Source organism: Macrobrachium rosenbergii, chromosome 42 (genome assembly GCF_040412425.1).
Source record: "Macrobrachium rosenbergii isolate ZJJX-2024 chromosome 42, ASM4041242v1, whole genome shotgun sequence".
In the NCBI taxonomy this organism is placed as follows: Eukaryota; Metazoa; Arthropoda; class Malacostraca; order Decapoda; family Palaemonidae; genus Macrobrachium; species Macrobrachium rosenbergii.
In genome coordinates, this window is record NC_089782.1 from 25036587 (window position 1) to 25053406 (window position 16820).

Genomic DNA, 16820 nt, shown 5'->3' on the forward strand with positions numbered 1-16820 from the left:
CGTCAAATAACACCCCCAAGCACCAGCCGTTCCACACTCCAGTAGTGACTTAGTTAATCATCTCTAAGTGTCTTGCAAAACTCAGTTTATAACGATAATTAATAGCTAAGGAGACGTGACCCATAACACACACACACGCGCCCGCATGCACGCATTCCGCACACACACACACACACACACGTACAGTCTAATTAGAAGAGTTGGGATTTGCAATTCACTGCATTTTCAAACTGGTTTTACTTAACGAAATAAATTGACCGATGGAATTAGAGAAACCTTATATATTTCATAAGAATATATGTAAACGGTTTCATGTTGGCAACAGTTTGACCTCTTCAGATAAGCGGAGAGGGAGAAGATGAATGACGTTTTGCCAGATTTCAGATGTTAAAATAACGCGTGAGTAAATAATTTATTTCAAATTTTTAAGCGCTCCTGATGCAGTATTTCATTACAAATAATTATAAATAAGACTGAATATAGAACTCAGATGATGTGCATATGTCATAATTCCAGTATACAGTATTTAAAATTGATGTGAAAGTCAAGTCTTACCGCATCTTCGACTTGCGTCATCCTGTTACCTAAAAATAACAAGCCAACCGACTTAAACTGGCTTCCCATTTAAGCCCTTCATTTGTATCATCTGGAGCACATTCTCGTCGAAAGTTCATCTCTGTTTCATAATTTGTTTTAAGGTGATGTTGTAAACTATAAGCTGAGGTTATACGCTTTAAAATGCATTAGCATCTCCGCAATGAAATCACCTTTCGGATGCAGTGATGTTCTAACGTTTTTACAAGTGAGCCTGTGTCCATCTCGCGTATATGGCGAAGCCTTACAACTTTCCCCTTAGTATTAGGCTATGCGTCATTTACCCCTTGTAGTGCAGTGGCTCTCTACCAAGGTCTATAGATTAAAGAAGTATGGTCCAGCGTAAATCCGGTGCGTCGAAGTTACGCTGGTTAACCGAATTAAAGCAGCTCAATAAATCTACAGAATGAAATAAAATGAATTGGTGGAACGCTGATTTACATACAGATTAGACTTATTAATGACGATAATCTTAAATTTGTTAACAAAATGCACGGCGAAGGCTTTTCCAAACAAGGGATACATGTTTTGGTTATGGGAAATGTCCGGTAAAATTGTAATGCAGAACGCTATGATTTCAAATTCTCCTTCATCAATCAACATAGAGTATTCGTAGATGTATGACCTCAATCAGTGTATAAAAATACTGTAAGTCCGAAATCATTACTACTAGGTGAATGCGAAACTAAAACGAAAACAGTTTTAAAATTATAAAATGAAAATCTTCTACCACAGTGTGAAACATGAAAAAATGCAGAAGTTAGCTTCACGTCTTTGTGTCAGCTATAAATATGCTTAAAGAAAAATGATATTGTTAAAGAACAGGCCATCTGACAACCTTCGCTTCGTAAAGTAGGTGAGTGAGATATGAAACGGAAATGTGGGCACTCATCAGCGACATTGTACTACTAAAATCAGTACAACGTTACGTAATCGTAGCCTCATTTCACATAAATCAACGAATTAGTAAGCAAACGGAAATTATTTATCGAGCGTCGCGAGAAAGCAGCAAACCAAGGCCTCAAACGGTGCACTGCTGTAATGAAGTTATACGATCTAATAACAAAGTAAAATAGAAAATAAGCAAGGTTCGTTGCATACACTTCCTGACATTAGAGAGGCCGTCAAGGTAAGAATTAGAGGCCAACCAAAATAAATGCGGTTATGTAATCGAATTTATCTTTATTCTGTTGGTTGTCAAAGGAGAGAAGATTGCCGTATGGAATGTGTCTGAAATGTTTAATTTAAGCGTAATGTAATATTGGTTGAATTTAGATAAAATTCTTGACAGACCAAAGTCATTCATCTGTCCATTTTTACAGAACCTTTGTGGCTTACAGTGATACCGCACTGGACAGAGAAGTGGAAAATAACTAGTAAAATCCAGTGATATCAGCATGAAAAGAATGTGCATTTAGCAAAGAAATGTATGCACATGCACGTATCTGTATGTATGTGTGCACGTATATGTTAGCGCTTAAATTTAAGTAACCTTGGAGAATCTGCCCTGACCGGCTTCGGCGATAGGTCATCTTTGCTAATTATGTGCAGTATATCAAATGAGCGCCGAGATCACACCTAAATTGGAAAAATCCATTATATGTATTTAACTGGAAGATATTCACCAGTGGCAGACAGCACGTACTTGTGTGTGTGTGTGTGTGTGTGTGTATATATATATAATATATATATATATATATATATATATATATATAATATATATATATATACATATATATATATATATACAGTGTGTGTATGTGTGTATAGTGTGTATGTGTGGAAGAACAATGTGGATGTTGAATGCAAAAGGCTAAAGCTATTGAGATATACTGTTGATGTAGTCTAAGGACACAAGAAAATTGCCAGTGTAAGAAATACAGAGATAACGTAAATGAAAATATGGTTAAAATGTTTGCACAGTTCAAAGGATGGATCAGACGGTTTTGAGTGGAAAGAATCGAGGACGATAGTTGGTGAAAAGTAGCTAAAAGTCGGAAGTGTTGGGAGGAAGGATTATTCAAGGTGAAAATATGCAATGATAATATTTTATGAGAATTTGAATAATGAACACAGTTCAGAAATGATCTACCCCACACAGTATGAAGGAGCGCTAAACAAGTGAACTAAATTTCGTTTTTATTAGGCGAAAGCTTCTGGAATAATGTGCAGTGATTTCAGTTTAAAGTCACCAACTTACCATTGACTTAAAAGAGAATAGGAGATGAAGTGAAAAAAATATAATAACACTGATTCTAAACACATACGTATCCAAAGAACTGAGATAGTAAAATTGGTCTTTACGTCACCAGTTTCTAAATAGGGTTATTTGAGAAGTGGAAGATTCCACTGGCATTGCCACCACCCTAGGATAAGGACACTAACCTTTGAGCAGTCCCATCAAGGGTCAGCCTTTCTTGCTATATGCCTTCCTAGAAAGTATATGGCTGCAGATGCCTCAGATTATAATACCATCATTTTTAAGGTATAGGTATAATAATAATAATAATAATAATAATAATAATAATAATAATAATAATAATAATTTTATACGAGGTCCATATCCTGACCTGGCAGTCGCTTTGTACAGAATAATTCGTCCTCCCAGGACTATACAATTTTTTTTATTGTGTGTTCCTGTCTTGTTACACAGAACATCGTGTCTCAATCTAAAGGTACTCTCAAAGCAACAATACCCAGAGTAATGATTTATTTCATAGTTGTAGTATTTGATCTAGATTTGCCTGGTGAAAAGGAATAGCATCAGTGGAATTTTTTCGACGCAGATGATTCATCCTTGATTTGGCAGATAAACAATGCAGTGACTCTTGCTTTGTTTTTCTCCAGAGCCATCCTTTTTGGTGGAAAACGTTACTTCAGCAAAATTGAGCCAGAAATTACCAATGCTGATAGAACTAAAGAAGTAAGGCGCAAAAGCGAGACGGGAAAAAAATGACAGGAATTACCAAGGACACTACCAATTTCCGAGACGAAAATCTAACTCCAGTTCGTGGAAGTTATCCCACCATGTTTTCTTCAGCACCGCGCGTCGACTGCGCTCAGTTTGACGAGAAATTGCCGAACTACTCCTTCCAACCTGCTAAGAACCTACTTCCCAGGCTATAATTTACTTATAGTAAGTTCATTTTCACATTTTGATCAACCATATCAAAGTTTGAGAAGCGTAACGTTCAGAGTTTATGTCAAGTTTTGCAGAATAATCTTCTGGAAATGAAGTTGAGTAGGTGTTCCATATTGTCAAATTCGCATTGCATGGCGACCTGATTCAGGAGATCGCATTGTCCTTATGGCCCATAGACTGTTTTTCATTCTCATTGCTTAAACAGACCCCATACTTCACATGGGGTGACTTTAAATATCCCATTGATAACATTCTCATGTGCTTTGGCTTGGTGTACCCTAGCTCAGAGCGGCCTCACTTTGTGTTAATGGGGCCACACTTGACCACTCCCTTACGTATAATATTTTACCTCGTTCACTCCAGGTGTAGACTAGAATACACATTATTAGGGGCTTATTTGTTTTATCAGGTGTTTAAAGTAATGGGTCATAGAGCTTAACCTAGTCTAGTAACTTGTATTAATGACGAAAACTACTTTCCTTGCAAACATAGGGCTGTTCGTGTCACCATATTGTTTTAAACATTAATCCTGTTTTCTGTTACGGCTTTATTTGTTGTTTAAATTAACCTATTCCCGGGTGTCTGTTAGGCTTAGGGTAGTTTTAGCTAATTTTCATGGACACAGTAATTGCGCAACACTGTGCTTGATAGTTTTGCATATAAAGTTCAACAGTGTAATGTTCAATATCATCTCTTTGATATTTAGAGGCTTTCCTTAAAGTAATTTCTCAGATTCATATCAGAGTTCCAGGGACAACCTACTGTGAAGTTTGACTTTCATAATGAAGAAGGCATCTTTTTAATTTTTTATTTGTGGCATCTTTTTCATTTTTTATTTGTAGCTAAATATTTTTTCTCCCTTTAGCGTATTTTGCAAAACCCTGTCTATAACTTGTGTGTTCTGTTTTTACCAGATTCCATTAATATTCATGTTTCTTTTGTATATTTTTTTTTAGAGTCGGTGTTATTGAAGCAACTATAGTCATTCCCAAATTTTGTATGTTACAGTGTTCAGGTAGATGCTCACTATAATATGTTATTAACTTGAAGTCTGCCTCTAACTTAGCATGTAATTTTTGTAAACTTTTAAAGATAATTTGTCTCCCGCAATTATTCAGTAGTATTTGTTAGAGTACACATATCGAGAGCGACTACCATTTAACACCCTGATTGAATGTGTCATTTTTGTGTGCTGGATGATTACCTTTTTACTCAAAACAACCCAGAAATTTGGTTTTAGCATAGAATAAAAAGAATGAGGCAAATGACTTTAAAGTTTTTGCTTATTGCTGAATAGGGACTGTGAACAAATAGGGTAATGACCAGGTTTAGCAGCAGGTCCTTGACCCTTGTTTTTAGTTTAGTACAGGCAGTCCTCGCTTATCGATGGTGTTGGTTAAGGCGTTCAGGTTTTACGGCACTTGGCTAATGATGTTGTTAACCAGATTTTCGGCAACAATAAGTGATTTTTGGTGTCAGTAAACGGTTTATTGGTGTTGATAAGCAGGTTATTGGCACTTACAACATCGTAAACACCATTTATCACCATAATTATCAGTGATTTTTGGTTATTGGCGATTTTCAGTTAGTGGCGCTCGGCTGGGAATGGAACCCCCGCCGTTAACCGGAGACTGCCAGTACTGTCAACTGTGATTGTAGTAATTTCTTTCCATTTTAGACTGACTGTCTGTCTTAAAAAGTACAGTATTTCACAACATTCTCACATATGAAACGATGATAACGCAAGTTTTTATAGCCACAGCCCCATTAAAACCCTACTTAAGTTGTGAATATCTGATAATTTTTACAGGATTATTATCTGCAATGAAGTACATCTTGGTTACGGGTGGTGTAATATCGGGTATAGGGAAAGGAGTCATTGCATCCAGTATTGGAACTATTCTGAAGCACTGTGGGCTACATGTCACATCGATAAAAATTGACCCATACATCAATATTGATGCTGGAACCTTTTCCCCTTATGAACATGGTAAGTTCATAGCTTTCTGCCGATAATTTAAGTTTAATTTTCAGATTGTTTGTTGAAGCCAGACTTCAATTTTATATGTATGATATATTCAGAGTAATGTAAATTATTGTTTTGCTTTTTTTTCAGTTAGTAGACCAGTGTAAAATTGGGATGGGATACCACCTGAATTTAATATTCTCAACTATTTAATATCATGTTATATCTTGAACATAATGATATACTATAGTAGAAATCACAGTTTTGTTAATCAAATGCAGTTTGTCATAAAAAGCTGTTTATATTTGTAGATATTTTCAAGGACATTTAACAGACAATTGTGGGGTAAGAGAAATTAAGGCACAAAAGATTCCCTGAAGACATCACTGTATATATTAGAAAAATTAATTCTGTTTGTGGCTGTTGGTAATTTGAAAACCATTCCAGGAGAGGTCTTTGTCCTGGATGATGGAGGTGAAGTGGATCTTGACCTAGGCAATTACGAACGTTTTCTTGATGTCACTTTGCACCGTGATAACAATATAACGACTGGGAAGATCTATCAATCTGTTATCAATAAAGAAAGACGAGGAGACTACTTAGGGAAAACGGTCCAGGTAAGTGTTTGAGCCTTAAAGTCAGTTTGGAGTTCACTCTTTTAGTTTTTTTGGGTTGCATTTTTAGATGAACTTGTACTAAAAAGTGATAAATAGGGCAGGTTAGTTCTAATGTGGCTACAGAATTCTGGATTCTTTTGTCTTTATATTGAATAGCTGTAGGGACTGAAGGGTAAAGTGAACAGTGAAGGGTTCCAGATTAGTGTCTCTACCTCTTCCCCTTTCAGTGGTTGTGAGAGCATGAAAAGTAGTGTTAGTCGATAGGATTTTTTTTCTACGCTATACTTAGGCTTTATATAGATCTTTTAGATTGTCAGATTAATAGTAAAGTCGAGAATGAACAGCTTTCCTAAATGTTCTGGAAGGCTGGTGTTATCAGTACATGTCAGTGTGCAGCCTGGAGGTGTGGTGGAAATGTCCAACTTTTGGTTTATCAGTATTTAGACTAATTGGATCAAATTTCAGGATTAAAAGGGTTTGCCTGGATCAGACATTGGAATGGAGAAAAAGTAGTAAAAAGATTGGAAGTGAGAAAACCATAAGCAAAATGTATGTGGAAAATTCTTGACCTGATTGATGCTGCATTTGAGTTTTGGACAGTAGGCATCCTTGGTCATTACCTTTAAAGCTGATCTGTTAATTCCCATCTTCCCTCATCTTCTTGGATGCCTGTCCTGTACTAATGAGATTCATTATTCATATGCATCTTTAATGGAAGGTAAATGGTTTGTAGTACACAATACAAACATGTAATCAGCTCAAAACCATTGCATTGAGCTGAAAGACCAGTGTTGTCAAAGGAATAGCTGTTGGGTTTTCTTCACAGAAGAGAGAGTTGACATATCTAAATGGACTGTGAGTTTAAAGGAGGCAAAAGTTAAGACTGGCTTCTTGTAAAATGTGTTCACAGAGGGGGAATAGTTTACTGTGGTGGAAACTTTTGTAAAAAAAAAAAGGTCTGAAAATTCTTGTGCTATTTTTATTGAATACCTTGGCATTATAGTATGCCATGTTAGATTATCAGAATATTACCAGAGAATTATAGAACACTTGAGAAGGAAGTGCTGCATGACTGATGTCATTGAGTCTCCAAGCCCAGAACTATAAGGTTCCTAAAATTTGCTGATAGCTATTAAATGTCAAAGGCACTGAATTTGTGCAGTTCAGAGGTTTGGAAGGAAATTACTGGCCAAGGTAATCCCATTTGTTATAATGAAGCTTATAGGACACAAAATTACAGATTATATCTTTATTTGTAGGCTAATATTGCTGACCTCTGACCTAATGGAGTCATTTCTAAATTTAGGACTGGAAACTGAAGTAGCAAATGAAGTTGCCAAGACAGCTAGGAAACCTCAGAAAATTAGAAAACAAGTAACATTTGAAGTATAAGGCTGAAAAGAGATGGCACACTTCAGCCAGTTCTCTGTGTGAAGTTAAATTAAGCCTCGGATCAGTGACATGGTATTTTAAGGTTGAGGTTTAATACATAACTTTAACTGTATGCACAACTTAAAAGTATTTCAGAAAATGATATTGGTTTTTAATATTAAATATATCATGCCTTATTGATATAAGTACATTTCCTGCATTTGACTGCCAGTATTGGAAAGATATAAAAAGGTTTGGCACTTAGACAATCTGTACGTATATTTTTATCGTATTTTTTTTTCCATGTAGGTTGTACCCCATGTAACCGATGCCATTCAAGAATGGGTGGAAACTGTAGCCCTACGGCCTGTTGACGGTGACCAAGCTGATCCTGAAGTTTGTATTATTGAACTTGGTGGGACAATTGGTGACATAGAGGGTATGCCTTTTGTCGAGGCTTTTCGACAGTTTCAGTTTAGAGTAAAGGTTAGTAAATGTGCTTAGTATCAGTATATTGTACCTGTATTAATAGCTTTTGAATTTATTCAAGTAATTGTTCCGTTTAAAGATAGTTGGTCTTCAAAATGTTTAAGATAATTAAACTATATATAATTGCTTAGTGTAAATACATGGAGCATGTCAAACTGACTCTAGAATTACCTGTTTGTGTAATAAATGTTTCCTTCTTTGCAGAGGGAGAATATTTGTGTGGTTCATGTCTCTCTAGTGCCACAGCCTTCATCCACTGGGGAACACAAGACCAAACCTACTCAAGCTAGTGTAAGAGAATTGAGAGGATTGGGATTGGCCCCAGATTTCATAGTTTGTCGCTCTGAAAAGCCAATTGATCAAGCTGTGAAGCACAAGATATCTAACTTTTGTCATGTTGCCCCAGAACAGGTAATTGAAAACCACAAGCAAGTAGTCCAAGCCCATTGGGGAGATGTAAAGGTTCACGTTAGAAAACAGGCCTCCTAATCCTTAAAAATGTTTCCTGGATCCCATGAAACTGTAGGGAAATGCAGCAGTTTGCTGGTTTTGTAGATGGTGAAGGTGTACTTAATAACCAAGGGCCATAGGTGTGGATGGGTTAAATATTTGTACCTTCACATTGTACTAGGTGTGAATGATAAACTTTATTTTAACTTAATCATCACAGTTGAAAGTGCAGGCATCACAGTTGAAAGTGCAGTGTTGGCATATAGGTTTTGATCTTGTTAATGTCTTGTTATTACTGGTATTTTATTAATAAAAATTTTTTTTTTAATATTTTTAGTAGCTAATAATTTGAAGTGATATATTCAGTTAGGCATAATTTCTTTTGTAACCTCATCCTTAGATTTATTGTTGGTAAAAATATCTGATAATGATAAGTTTCTCTTGATTCATCTGTTTTTTTTTACCATAATTGCTGGACATGTAGCCATATAACTCTTCTGTATTTTGTGTGCAAATCTTAATACTAAAATGATACAGCTGAGATTTTTTAGCCATAACTTAGGGACATAACTTAGGGAATGCAATAAAAATAGTTAACTGTTCTAGTGTGATATAAAGTCTACCATTCTCAGTAATTTTAGCAGAATTTTTGGTGATTGTTTTTTATTTCTAGGTCATATGCTTGCATGATGCACACAGTATATATGCTGTACCACTAATGCTGGAAGAACAGCAGCTTTCACACTTGCTGAGTGATCGTCTTAGTCTTAATTTGGATTCTCATCGCCCTAAAAATTTCATGAAGAAGTGGCGAGATTTATCAACAAAGTAAGTGCACTTTTATTAGTTGATATCTTGCCATTGGATAGTGTTGTGAAATATCTAGTACTTAATAGTAAAGTGATGAAAAATGTTAAAATGCTATTAAACACTGGATTAATTTATGCAAATCTTACAATGTAAATTGATAAAACTAACTTAGGATTGGCAAGTGAATTATTAGAAATTGATATTGAGTTCTGTTGAAAGGTAGACAACCCTCATGATCCAATCTCAGAGTGCAGTTTACAATAGACAATTTGAAGTTTTGTGAAAAAAAAATCCTTGAAAGAAATGTTATCAGAATGTTAGCTCAGTGGGCTGGTTCACATATAAAGCTGGTTCTGATGCTGTTTTGAATAGTTGCACTTTCTTTACTAGTTCAAAAATGAAGGTAGCAACATTGTATTTTTTGCAGATTGGTAATTAGCCCCAAAGTCTAACTTTTCCACTGTAACAGACCTGCCTCTTAAACAGAGATAAATGGAAAAGTATTTGTCGTTACATTGGTCAGACTGAATTTGTTCTCAAACTCATGGTAGTGTTTAATGTATTCCTCTTGTGTCTATTGATCTGTGGGAAACCATAATGTTGATGTTTGATATTTATTTTATAGTAAGTAGTAGGTAAATAGTCATCCTGTCTTTATTTCTTGCAAATTCAGACATTTCATGGAATACATGAAGTTTTGTTTATTCATTAAATCAATATTAAGTTCATTCCTCATAACTAGAGCACATTTTCAGATCGAAGTACTGCAAAGGTCCTGGCATTCTTTTGAATTTGCAAGTTTTGGTACCTTGTATGTTTAATATATTCTCATGTTTATATATATGACTGCATACTTACCAATATAACGTAATGTACTGTAATTTGCATTTTTGTGATGACACTGGAATGTCTTATGTTAAACACTAATTTTTTATTTTAAACATTTATTTTTCAGGCATGAGTACATGCACAACAGTGTCATTATTGCGTTGGTAGGTAAGTATACACAGCTAGAAGATTCTTATGCGTCAGTGATAAAAGCATTACAACATGCTGCCCTTGCGTGCAACCGTAAGCTCGACCTTAAATGTATAGAAGCAGAAGATTTAGAAGAGGAGAGCAAGGCTACCCGCCCTGTGAAATACTATGAAGCTTGGCAGAATGTTTGCAAATCTAAGTAAGAACTAGCTTTCTACTAGTACTTTCAGATACATGTCAGGCTATTAGTCCCAAAATTGGTTCAATACTCAGCTCTTCTTCTTTTGTATTCTGTCCTTTTGCTTAGGTCATGTGTTCATGACTTGTTTTTGTAGATGATACTAAAGGTTTTTTGCAATGTTCCTTTTACGTTGTGTCATTAACTCTACCTCTCCTCTCTTATCTTTTACTAGTTGACTGTCCAACTTCAACATATACTTTGCTCTTATTTTCCCTTGTGTTGCTCAAGTGTTTTAGTTAAATATTTTAACTCTGATCTGATTAAGCCGCTAATTATCACCTCTAAAAATTTAAAGCCTTATAGGAGCTGACAATTGATTCAGTAACTGGTAGAATGCTACTGGAACCATTAGACTATTCACTACCATGGTGGAAACGGTTCAAAGGTAGTGGTAAAATATAAATAATCTGGTAATAGATAAAAAGTTAAATATAAAAAAAACTTGTTGAACAAATACATATATATATATAATAACTTTTCCATATTTCTAGGACCTCTTATTTTGCTTATGTTGTTAACACTAGGTCATTTGTATTTAGTAGCTCCCATTGGCTTTTATATAGCATTACAATTATGAATACCAGATGGGTCAGTGCTGAACCATTTAACTCAAATTCTTCATACAATCTTACTATAGCTTTCAGCTAGCTTATCATCAACTAGTCTCATTGTAAATTTGGTTATGTGCTAGTGTACAGTACTGTATGCATAAAGTCTGTAAATGTCCTCATGCTGGTTGTAAAATCAGTGTGTTTTTTGCCTGTGAATTATTAGTAATTCTGCAAGACTTGATGAGGTTGGAATCCAACTATTTCTCAGCAAATTAATTGCAGAAGCAGAATAACTTGTGTTAAGGTTAATATAAAAATAAGGTTTTTATTAATTTATGTATTTCTACAGCGGTATTATAGTCCCTGGTGGCTTTGGTCAAAGAGGCCTGGAAGGGAAAGTGAGTGTATGTAAATGGGCAAGGACAATGAAGAGACCTCTACTTGGCGTCTGCTTAGGATTACAAGCTTCTGTCATTGAATTTGCAAGGTTAATATGTGGTACTTTTTGTTGCTTCTCTAGTAATATTAATTATTCTTCTGTATAACACAGTTCTTACAACTTGAAGTGATTTATATAATTAGTTTTACCAGATTTTGAAGGCTAGCAATTGCATGTTTCATAGTTTTGTTAGTGCACCATTAATATTTCCTTTGATATAAGTTCCTGCTTCTGTTTTTCTTAAAAGATAAATTCATTAAACTTATTAAATAAAAGCAGACTAATAAGATAATGTTATTATTTATATAATTGTAAATCTTTCAGGAATGTCCTAGCACTTACAGATGCAAATAGCCAAGAGGTTGCCCCTGAGGGTACATGCCATGTTATCATTGAAATGCCAGAACATAATCCTGGTCAGTTGGGTGGAACTATGAGACTTGGCAAAAGACAGACACTATTTAAAACTCATGATTCTAAGATCAGGCAGCTGTACGGGAACGTTGATTATGTAGAAGAACGTCATCGACACAGGTATGGTTAACTTCTTTAAATATTTTATGTATTTGAACATCAGATTTTTTAAAATTTTCAAATTTAATGGTTGGGAATATGTACATTTAATAATGATAATGTTTTTTAGGTATGAAGTCAACCCCAAATATGTAAATGATTTTGAAGAGGCTGGTATGAAATTTGTTGGCCAAGATGTGGATGGTGAGCGGATGGAAATAATGGAATTATCAGATCATCCATACTATGTGGCATGTCAATATCACCCAGAATATCTCACAAGGCAAGTTGTACTTCCATTTTCACATTTTTGACTTGAGCCATATCCATTGTACAGGTATGCACCAAAGTCAATTTTTGCAGCAGATGATACTGTGTGATATCCCTTTTTAAACTTACAATTTTTTCCCCTAGGCCACTGAAGCCATCGCCACCTTATCTTGGTCTAATACTAGCAGCCTGTGGCAAACTCGACCAGTATTTATCAAGAGGTTGTCGCATGTCTCCAACAGATTCACCAGAGTCTTCAGGTAGAGCAAATAGTATTTATTATTTTTTGGTATATTTTCAAGTAATAAATAGTGGGCAATGAAGAATGCTTCACTTATTTAGTTATCAGATTATGGCATTCCTTTAAATGATAGTCATATTGACTTAGCAATAACAATGCTTGAGTTAATGGATAAGAAAAAATTTGCTCCAGTACTAGAATTTCATTCCACCTTGAATTATAGTTTAAGTACAATTCTTTACTAGCTTGTACTATTTATCAAAAGTTATATACTACCCCAAGTAACATAATGCTAGTTTAGATAAGTTTAACAAGACCATTGAATCACATTGTTTGACTCTCATATGGCTCCTCTTAGGATTTGTTCACAAATGAAATTGCAAATTAAACTAGGTAAAGTTCAAGGATAGGAGAGCTAGGTGAGAAGAGTTCCAAGGGAACAAATACAAGGAAAAGATGGAGAACAGTGCAACTGGTGCTTAAGAGAAGCTGCTAAGAACCCTTAGTACTATCTCCAGTGTGCCACACAAAGAAGTACAGCCCCATATTTGGCAAATCTAAATATCTGAATATTATTATGATATATGTTTAATTACTTAACCGGATCACAGAGTTGATAACTACAACTCTTAGAACGGGCTCAAACAGCTTTTATTATGGATATCTATATACCCATACATATTGTATGCATATTGTACATCTTCGTTCATACATAAATTAACCACTAAATTATGAAGTGGAATTAAAAGTGGGAGTTTGATACCACTGGCCAAACATTGAAGGTCTCAAGCTTCATATTTGATACACACCACAAACTGGAAAGCTCATATAGCACATATTAAAGGTAAATGCGAAAGTTGCTTAAAGTCTGATCTAAAAGCTATCTGATACAACCTGGGTGCTAATATTTAAATTGATTTTGTTTTCTGAAGCAACTGTATTATTAGCCAAATGATATGGATTGGCTCTAACTCGACAGCAAAGAACTTATTCTCAGTCCATTTTGAAGAGATTCTGCACTGACACTTTTATATTGTCCTCAGGTCTTCATTACTAGTTGGAGGCAGAGTCCCCACTTTCTCAACACTGAAGGTGGTTTGAACTGAACATTTTCATTCTAAGCACCCCATCCTTCCCAATTACAGCTAACAGTCATAATAAGTCAGTTAATACGAGGATTACTTGGTTGATTTTTGCGTAATGTGATGTGTAAAGCAAGGTAGTGTTGAAGTGTGAGTTGATGTAATGCTAGCTGGGTGAGAAGTATGATGATACAACTGTACTGAGCATCGTCAGTCTACATCCATAAGCCTAGCCATTAATTTTAATTACAGCAACTCTCATGGGAGTCTAACACTATTTTGCATGATAAAAATTGTATAATGTATTTTTTTGTTAGTTTTTACAAACTAGTTATTTGTGTAGGCACAGCTAACTGCACCTTGCCTTATAGCTTTAAGCTTCACTTCTTTGGCACTGCCAATCATCAGCAACATGGGTTCATTGGACACCAATTTTTGTATAACCAACCTTTTGTTTTTGTGTGGGGGTTGGGATCGTATAGGTTAGCAAATAAGCTACTTACTATCTTTTACTCTTAATTAGTACCTTTTGGTCTCTTCCCACCCAACTTGCCCATAATCTTGAATTTTACCTTGTTACAGTTTTTAACTTGTACTGAAGAACAAATCCTTTGTGTAAGCCTTACAATACTGAAGAACAAATCCTTTGTGTAAGCCTTACGAGATTCTAAAATTTTTATTACATGGACTGTGTCAAAGTTTGCTGTGACTAATTTGCAACTGAGCTGTATTGTATTACGTCCTCAAAGCAAGCCGACAAATTGATTGAAGAATGAACAGTCTTGTGCTGAAGTGACGTGCTCTCTGAACGAGAATCGTCTTTGCCTCAGTCACCCTTCCATTTAGATGAGAAAATAGATTGTATTAAATTTAACAACCAGGTTCATTTAAAGTATTTATGGAGTTTTCATAGAAATGTTTGAGCATTTCACACACAGCTATAATGTTTATTTTTATAACATTAAATATTTTCCTTTTACAGATGAGGAATTGCCAATGCCACCCCACTTGCTAGTGAATCAGACTGACAAACCAAGCATCTCCCCTTCAGCAAGACGATCGCCACCTATTTCCTCTCCTAGGACTCCATTAGATAGTCCTTTAGAAGCTTCTGGTTTTGATACGGATGGCAAAAATTGAAGCAGTGTTGCTGTTTACTTGACTAGGCTCTTGTGTTTGTGCAGAGATATCAGTTCATGGTAGTATATTTAATCCAGTCTTATAGGCAAATTTAATGAGGTTATTGAATGGTTTAGCATATAAATACATGAGCTCTTAGTTTTGTTCAAGGTGCCAATTAATCACTAGTAGTGCAGTTTCAGTGGGATGTCTTTACATATCTCAAATGATATAAATTTAGAATTGTAATTTAGGTCCGTGTATAATTTTCAAGAAGCCCATCAAAAAAGCTGAGGAGTAACAGGACTAATAAGGAACTGAATTTCTTGATTTTTTTTTTCTTTTATTTTGTTTTGGACTCGTACAGTTAACTCTACCGAGTCAACTCTACATCTTTACATTGTTCGGCTTTGTTGTGCTCTCTAAAGCTGCCTGTTTTGCACAAGGTATTTTAGAAATTGTGTTCATATGATTTGACTGCATTTTGTATGTTGGGAGGATATTTCTTCTAACATGGAGTAGGCGTGGGGTAAGCAATGTAGTTAATCTTTATAACTATAAAGTATTGTTTTCTGTAGTTATTTTAAGAGGATCATCCTACATGCATGTGCAATGCTATTTAATCACAATATGTAGGTCAGGTTTGTGTAAATGATTAGGTATATTGCTAAAGTACAGTTTTCCAGGCAATGTACCTTGGTCTCTGTAAATAGAGTAAATCCTGAAGTTATGGTATTATTTGGCGTTGGCTACCGTTAAAGTATGCATTAGATATTGTTGTATTGAATTATTTTGTAGACAGATTTATAAATGGAATATTTTTGTTATCAGATATGTATAAGCCAGTTAATACCCTTTTAAATTGGATGTATAAATTCTTAATCATGTCAAATATGTATATGGGGTTCAGTATTAGTGAATTTAAAAGTAGCAATTTATTCTTTTGGCAGTATTTTGTTTCCCCGACATGTTGGGCACTGCATTTGGAATTTGCAGGAGTAAAGGTAAAATGCAGATGCAATGCCTAATACTGTTTTTTTTTTTTTGAGTAAAATTGTTAAACTATGAAACTAAGTCAATATATTTATTTAATTTGTACTTCCCTTCAAGGGTTCATTTTGTTGAGAACCGTAAATTTTGTTGAATAATTTGCTCATATGGTACAAGATCTGTGTACTGTAATTTAATTTTCACAGTATCCTCTCTACAGTGTATGTAAGACATACTATACTTACTATCCCTAAGTTAATTGGAATTCTAGTCCTGTATCATTTACAGGTCTTGGATCATAGTCCTGATCTGCTAAATTATCACTTCAAAGGTACATGTTACATTGAAAATATTTTTCAAAACAAAGTTATAAAACTTTTTATTGGTAGAAACTCAATCTGTGGGTATGTGGTTGGTAATCTACAACTTTTTACAAAACAAAACTTTGTAGTATTATTGGTTTCATGAGCATTTTCTCAAAATGAAAAGTTGGTCTTTAATAAATTTCGTATATGTCGACTGGCTAACTGCAGTTTATGAAATTTTGTGTGAAGAGTAGGAATGGCTGTATTGAAACCCTAAGGATCATTCATTTGTGGCTAACTTGAGTAAAAGTATTTAAGAATGAGCTTTAAAGTGACACAGTATGAAATTATTTATTTTTAGTTCTGCGTTTGTCCCATCAGAGAAATGTGTAATACTGTATTTTCATATTTAACTTGCACTCTGTACCCCAGAACCTCAGGACTTTAGTATTGCGATGTTTGCCCTGTGGTACCATCCATAAAGTCATTGTTTCAGTTAATAAATAGTTGTTTTTCAACATATTCTTATTCCCCCTTTAATTCCCAAACTACTGATAATTTATAAATCTTGCAGGTAGTATAAGTAGCCACAGTTGGCTATAGTCCACTAACTAGGTTGAATTCCATGGTAATGATACCTAGCTAATATAGT

The 16820-nt window shown here is 34.9% G+C and overlaps 1 protein-coding gene across 1 annotated transcript; it reads left to right on the top strand.

The window, feature by feature from the left end:
• The first annotated feature begins 3417 nt into the window (after positions 1–3417).
• On the top strand, positions 3418–16686 carry CTPsyn (CTP synthase). The gene is made up of 12 exons (XM_067085796.1): positions 3418–3730; positions 5547–5726; positions 6150–6319; positions 8000–8176; positions 8384–8590; positions 9303–9457; positions 10395–10616; positions 11559–11696; positions 11973–12182; positions 12292–12444; positions 12576–12691; positions 14737–16686. Exons 2-12 carry the CDS (start codon positions 5561–5563, stop codon positions 14892–14894), a joined length of 1872 nt encoding a protein of 623 aa, XP_066941897.1. The 5' UTR covers positions 3418–3730; positions 5547–5560; the 3' UTR covers positions 14895–16686.
• Positions 16687–16820: the final 134 nt, after the last annotated feature.

Bases quoted from the DNA above. Each gene is read 5' to 3' on its own strand.
- CTPsyn (XM_067085796.1), top strand. From the start codon at position 5,561: ATGAAGTACATCTTGGTTACGGGTGGTGTAATATCGGGTATAGGGAAA. The intron at 8,591-9,302 runs GTAATTGAAAAC...TTTTATTTCTAG, and splicing joins GTCATGTTGCCCCAGAACAG to GTCATATGCTTGCATGATGC. The intron at 12,183-12,291 runs GTATGGTTAACT...AATGTTTTTTAG, and splicing joins GAAGAACGTCATCGACACAG to GTATGAAGTCAACCCCAAAT.